The following is a 7512-nucleotide window of genomic DNA, read 5'->3' on the forward strand; positions in this document are numbered from 1 at the left end:
AATATCTTCTTTCAACATGGAAGAGATGAGTCCCGTTAGCGGCGAAGAGAACCTTGCGTTAAGCGGAGAACTTCCTTTTCCCCTGGAAGGTTTCCCTTTTCGCACTACTCTTGGCATGTCATTACCATTTCGCTACCATTCCTTGGCTGACAACATTGGTTCCACACCTCTAAATCGGAGTTCTATGTGGTCTCATACTGCAACCCCGACTTTAGGGCCTTTCATGGCTTTGACTTCCACACCTCAGACTCAGGTCACATCAGTCACGTCTATTCCGTCAATGCCCACTATTTGTGTGGCCTCTATAGCTCCTTCCATTAGTGTAGTTATTGCATCCTCAGTGGTTACTACTGTTACTGGGCCCTCTTTTGAACCCGCTAACGGTGGTCCTTCATCCTTGGTGTCCAGAGTCATTCACCCTACGGGTAATATACCACTTTCTTCTGGTTTGATTCCAGAAGGATGGTCATATGAGCAATACATGTTTGCTCTTCAAAACCCGAATCATCACCCTCTGGGCTCTTGACCACCTTCCAATTAGCATAACCCGTTGCACTATTATGATCCCCAAGGATCTCATATTTATCACACTGGGTCCCTCCCTCCAGAGCCCACAATTGAAATTTTCGTTTCGTTGTCGGTTGCATGGAATCACACCACTTATCATGGCCCACAAGGCCAACCTTTACAAGGGAAACCTTCTAGTTTGTAAGGGCAACCAAGGGAAACCTTTAGGCCTACAAGGACAACCCTTTCAGGGACAAACTTTGGCCTCCACACGTGCCTATTTTTTTTATTTAGGTCAAACTTCTGGTTAACCGGTCAACCTCAATTCCAGCCAGGCCAACTCGTTGCCCAATAAGGTCAACCCTCTGGTCAAGTAGGACAACCTTAGTTCCAGCAAGGCCAGCCTACTATCCAGCCAGGTTAATCCTCTGGTCAAATGGGCCAGCCTTAGTTTTAGCAAGGTCAACCTATCACCCAGCAAGCTCAACCTTCTGGAAAACTAGTCAACCTCAATTCTAGCAAGGCCAACCTTCTAGCCAGTTGGGTCAGCTCCAATTTCAACAAGGACATCAGTCCGATCAAATTAATCCACCTTTCAGTCAACCGGGCGTTCAGACACTAGCTGGTTCTCAAGCCCCACCTAGTTTCTAGACTCAAGTTGGATTTCAAGCCCAAATTGTTTATCAAATGTAGCTTGGGCCTCAGGCACAGTTTGGACCCCAACTATAATACGGTCTCCAAATACCTCAACAACCCCAAGGGCAACCTCAGGGTGCTCCGTATCAAAATTATTAGCAACCACAGGTCAATCCTTATCAAAATTTTCAATAGTCATATGCTTCCCCTGTTGGTCAAGCTGGTAACTAATGGTTTACTAGCAGTCAAAATCCAGGAAAACAACTAGGTTATGGCATTAACCCACCCAAGTATAACCATTATTAACAAAATCCTTATGGAAAAAATCCATGGGGGAAATAAGGCTCTGGTTGGAACCCTAATGCTAGCCCTTATCAAAGTCGTATGATTTCCTTTAGCCCTCAATTACCTTTTCTTGCAACTTTGGAACTGCTCGATGTGTCCAAGCTGACGAACGACCCTATCCTTCATAATCCATATTGGCCGCCAGTTCCGACCAAAATTCTGGTGATTGCCCTAAATTCAACAGTAAATATGGAGAGGATCCCCAAGCGCATGTTATGACTTATCACCTCTGGTAATCATCTAAATAATGGCTTGATGATTCTATCTACCTCCATCTTTTTCAAAGGACTCTTACTGGTTTCGCTGCGAAATGGTATATTGAGCTTACCCGTGGAACTTTGCAAGAAATCAATTCGCTTGAAATGGCATTTCTTACCAATTTTCAATTATCGATTCATTATGAAATGGGAACACGTCTCCTTAATTCTCTGAAACAGGACAAGGCTACTCACATCTCTGATCATATTCATGAATGGAGAAGGCGGCACCATTTGATTAAGTTCTGGATCCTTGATCAAATTTTGACTGACTAGTTTACTATCTCTTTTGTCGGTCCGATAGCCCGAGATATTGCTATGGGGGCATGTGTTACTGAAGAGCAAGCTATCTTACGTGCTCAGTATCTTGATTTGGTTTATTCCCAATCTAGAACATTGTATGATGTCTTTACTAATGCTCTACAACCCTGAACTTCTAAAGCCCCGTCGATGCCTTCTGTCGATGGTGTTAATGGTTCCGTTCCTTCCTCTTCCAAAAATTCTTCCACGACTCCTGGGAAGTAAAAACCTACCACTCTTAGTGAAAATTCTTCTCAGTCCACATCTAATACTGGTAAAACCTCTGAAGTCAATTCCGTTCAGTCCATTGCGACAGAAAAAACTTCGAAAGGTAAGAAGAAAGTGAAAGGTAAAATTAAGGCTGATCCACTGAAGTAAGATCCTCCTAAGCCTCTCGCCGATGATGATTCCAAACGCAAACCTAAGTATCCTTGTCTGATCTGTGACAAGGATCACTACAGTAAAGACTGTCCTAGATGGTCTGAAGTTTGTCATTTGCTTAAGGGGACTCCAAGAACTCATGTTATACTTAAAGAGCCGTTTCCCTCCAAGCAAACTCAAATGGTGGTCGATCAACCTCAGTCCTCTTCCACTTTTGGCTCCCAAGTTTTTATGGCTGGGACTATCATTTCTCATGTGAATACTTGAGCAAAATAATATCCTCCATCTACCGGCAAGGAACCTAAAATCCCTTCAAATGTTCCTTCATCGAGTTCTTTCCCTCTTCATATTCAATAGCCTAGCACCGAGTCTATCATTCAACCTCCTACTAATGGAGTTCTCTAGAAATCTTCTTATAACCCCAATGCTCATGCCACACACCACTATAGTATTGTTGAAGACTTAGCCCAAGCTTCTTCGGCTATGTCTGCCTTGGAATTTCTCCAAAGTTGCCCCCCCAACATAAGTCTCTGCTATCAGCCATTGGTGGCATTGACCCAACCGATTCGGAATTAATTACATTCGATCTTGAGAACCATGTGCCATGATTGCCTCATCAAATCGCTTTTCTCATTTAAGTCATCATTAACTCAAAGAATATTCATCGTATTGTTATTGATGAGAGCACCTCCACTTGCATCGTGCCTGTTGCTTGTTGGAAGGCCATTGGCTCCTCGTCTTTGCATCAATATCCTAATACTTTGGAAGCCTTTGATGGAAGACATTCTCGTCCATATGGTATTATCCCACGCTTGCCTATCACCCTGGAAGGGAAGAAAATTGATGTTGAAGTCGAAGTTATTGATGCTAATTTGACTTACAACCTTTTGTTTTGGCGAAGCTGGACGTACGCTATGCACACCATGGCTTCATCATTATTTCGTTTACTTTTTTTTTCCTCATCAGGAGAAAATCATCATGGTCAATTAGTTGTCTTTCTTCACTTCATCTTCCTTGGATGGCAATGTTCCATTTATGGAGCATACCAGTATTCCCTATGAGAGTGTGGGTGCTAGACTCTCTAAAGATCCTACCCTTATGGGTGTTTTTTCACTCCCACCTCCAAATATCGCCTATGTTAATATGATTCCTATCAATCCTGATCCTTGGGTGATCCCCCTCGTCGATTAGCTAGATTCTTGGTGTGAGGTTATGCCGTTGAGCCTTGTTGAGCTCAACTATGTTGAAATCATTTCAGCTTCGGTTTCATCTTCTGACTCTGCTCCTTTGTGTAGATCTCTCAACACGTATGTGCAATCCCCCTGACTTTGCGACATTTTTTCTCTGGATCCGTTACAAGAGACATTTCCTTCTGATGAAGGCATTCTTGAGACTATGTCTTTTGAGGATCTCCTTGGTTCGATCATCACCATCGTTCGTCGTTTCTCCCAAACCATGGGGCCATGACTGCCTGTCTAGGTAAGTTTGCTTCCTGTATTCCTTCTCAACCGCTTCAGATGCCTATCCTAATTCATGAGGTTTTTTCTGAGGGAAATATGGGGAATATTATGCAAACCATGCCCATCAACATCTTTGTTAAACCAGGGATTGTTGAAAATATTCACATTGGAGTTACTTGTTCTCCTAAGGAGATCCAACTTTACACCGACCCTTTTCGAGATTTTCGTGATTTTTTCACCTGGTCATATGAATAAATGCTCGATATTGATCCAAGTATTGTGGTACATGAGATACCTATGTACCTTAGTGCAAAGCTAGTTCGACAATGTTATGCCCTGTGCACCCGAGAAAAGTCGTGGCCATCAAAGGAGAAGTTGGAAAACTTCTCAAAGTAGGGTTTATTTATCCTATCCCACTAACAGACTGGGTATCTAACATTGTCCCTGTGACCAAAAAGTAGGGCACTATCAGGGTTTGTGTTGATTATCGTGACATCAATCGCACATGTCTGAAAGATAACTATCGTACTCCCTTTATTGACCAACTTATTGACGATTGTGCTGGGAGTGACATATTCTCTTTTATGGATGGCTTTTTTGGTTACAACCAGATCAATATTTCACCTGTCGATCAACACAAAACCACCTTCATCTTCCCGAAGGGTACTTTTGCTTACAAAAAGCTCCCTTTTGGCCTGAAAAATGCTGGTGCAACTTTCCAGCGAGCAATGTCCTATGATTTTCATGACATCTGCCACATTGTTCAGCCATATCTAGATGATCTTTTGGTTCATTTAGCTAAACGCTCTGACCACCTGAACCACCTCCGCCATATTTTTCTTTGTTGTAGACATTATCGTATTCATCTCAATCCACATAAGTGTGTCTTCTGTGTCGAATTCGACAGACTCCTTCAGTTTGTTGTTTCTAAAGAGGGCATTCATCTTGATACCCTCAAGGTCGAAGTTATACTGAATCTCCTGCCTCCTTCTTCTTTGCATTAGTTTCAAAGTTTGCAGGGAAAGGCAAATTTCCTACATCATTTTATCCCTAACTACGCCGATATTGCTAAAGGTTACATGCATCTCCTTAAGCGTGACACCCCATTTATTTGGGACAACATCGCCCAAAGGTCATTCGAGCAACTCAAGACACTTCTTGTTTCTACCCCTTTGTTGTGTCCACCCGACTATGATCGTGATTATTTACTTTATCTAGATACCGCTGATAGTACTATGAGTATGGTTTTGGTTCAAGCTAACGATGATGGTTCTGAGCATGTTATCTACTATCTTAGTCGCAACCTTCTTGACACCGAGACTTGTTATGATTATGTAGAGAAGCTCACCTTGGCAGCTATCCAAGATATCCAATGCTTTCATCATTATATTTTGTTGGGTACGACAACCACAATTTCATATTGCAACTCAATGACCTACATTTTGTCATGTCAATTGCTGGGGGCAAGTACTCGAAATGGATTGTTATACTTCAAGAGTCTGATTTTGAGTTTACTACTGCCAAGTATAAAAATTCACTGGTCTTCACTGAATTGATTTTCTCGTTACCGTCTGCTTCAGCTCCCTCTCGGATAAAGGATCGCATTCCGAATGACGCACTTTTCTTGATTAGTACCATCGACCCCTGGTACAATGACATTATTTTCAACTTGCAAACCTCTTCCTTTTATCTTGATTTGTCTAAAGATGCTCAGCAAAGCATTCGTCACCATTCTCAGCCTTATCGTATTGTTGGAGACACTTTATACCATCTCGGCATTGATTCAGTTCTTTGTCATTGTCTGACTTTCGAGGAAGCTGAAAGAGTCTTGAATGACTACCACTCTGGTGCGTCTGGCAGTCATATGTCTGGTTATGATATTGCCAATAAAATCCCTCGTGTTGGTTACTTTTGGCCCTCCATCTTTAAAGATTACATTCTTGTTGTTTGTTCCTGTCACGCGTGTTAAATTTACTCATGGAAGATGCGTGCACCACCTTCCCTTTTGCATCTTTTCATTACCGTAGGCCCTTTTACTAAATGGGGTATTGATTTTATGACCCATAACCCTCGCTCGACCGGGGGGCATGGGTATATCATCGTTGCCGTCGATTATTTTATAAAATGGGCCGAAGCGATGCCTACATTGTCTAACAATGGTAAGACAGCTGCATAATTCCTATTCAATCATGTGATTACCCGGTTCGGAGTCCCTTAGGCTATAGTTACTGATCATGGTTACCATTTCCTTGGTTATATGATGACTGAGTTGACAACCTAGTTAGGCTTGCATCACGATAGTTTGACGCCTTATTACCCTCAGGCCAATGGCCAAGTCAAAGCCGTAAACAAGGTGTTGGTCACTATGCTTCAGGGTACCATTGGAATGCACAAGTCCAACTGGCATTTAATGTTGTTTTCTGCCCTATGGGCCTACTGTACCTTCGTTAAGGATGCGACCGGATTCAGACCATTTCAACTTGTTTATGGTCTAGAAGCTATCCTCCTGATTGAATGTGAAATCCCTTCTCTCAAATTAGTTGTCAAATTGCTCCCAAATACTATTCTGGTGGAAGAACGCCTTCTTTATCTAGAACAGCTTGATGAGACTCGTCGATTTTCTTCTTTACTTATTGAAGCACAAAAGAAGAGAGTCAAAACTCACATTGATCAGACAATCAACCCACGTTCCTTCATGGAAGGAGATTTAATCCTGCTATATGATCAAGCTAATGACAAACTGGGGGAAGGAAAATTCAAACACATGTGGCATGGGCCCTATATCGTCAAACGAGTGTTGCGAAAAGGGGCTTATGAGATAATTGATTACGAAGGTAACCCTTTAGATAAGCCCCAGAATGGGCTTTATCTTAAGAAATACTATGCATGAGTCTTTCGTGCATTGTTGTGTACATAAGTATGTTTTCCATTTTGTACATGTTTGGCTTGGTGTGTAAGCATTTGTTGCTTATTGTATCCTTCTTACTTCTTATGCAAACTTCTGTCGCACTTTATATCGGTTTTGTTGATGGTGCTTGTCACAGTGCCCTGAATCTTTCCTTCGCAGCATGGGTTATCTACGATCCTCACGGTGAGTTAGAGGATCTTCAAGGTGTTTGTCTAGGGTGTACCACAAACAATGTCACTAAATATAGCGTCATCATCGAATTACTGGCTGAGGTTGTTGTCCTCAATATTTTCACATTGATTGTGAATATAGACTCCCAACTTGTTGTTCTTCAACTTGACAAGCGTTATTCCATTAGAAATCCTCAAATTTTAAGGTTGTATTTACATGTTCGCTTAATGGAAAGGAATTTTGATTATATTACGTATCACCACATTCTTAGAAGACTAAACACATTAATTGTTGCATTAGCGAACCATGTATTATATAGGCATTTGCACAATTTATAAAAATCATAAGCAAGCATTCAGACAAAATAAGTAGATACAGTAAATCATAGATAGGTATATATCATGTGTTGCGCACTGTGGCACCCAATATATATATATATATATATATATATATATATATATATATATATATATATATATATATGTCCAAAAATATATGTGTGTTCAGTTACATTACGAGACACATGTCTCTCAAAATTTGTGTAAAA

At 41.4% G+C, this 7512-nt stretch overlaps 1 protein-coding gene across 1 annotated transcript; it reads left to right on the forward strand.

Moving 5' to 3' along the window:
• Positions 1-6251: 6251 nt before the first annotated feature.
• On the forward strand, positions 6252-6776 carry LOC149154983 (uncharacterized). Its single transcript, XM_089444277.1, has one exon. It carries the CDS (start codon positions 6252-6254, stop codon positions 6774-6776), a length of 525 nt encoding a protein of 174 aa, XP_089300403.1.
• The last annotated feature ends 736 nt before the right edge of the window (positions 6777-7512 follow it).

This window comes from Pinus tabuliformis, chromosome 9 (assembly GCF_031772625.1).
Source record: "Pinus tabuliformis cultivar Carrire ecotype Pingquan chromosome 9, CPIR1, whole genome shotgun sequence".
NCBI classification, from domain to species: Eukaryota; Viridiplantae; Streptophyta; class Pinopsida; order Pinales; family Pinaceae; genus Pinus; species Pinus tabuliformis.

Excerpts from the sequence above, each read along its gene's own strand:
- LOC149154983 (XM_089444277.1), top strand. The coding sequence starts at position 6,252 with ATGCTTCAGGGTACCATTGGAATGCACAAGTCCAACTGGCATTTAATG.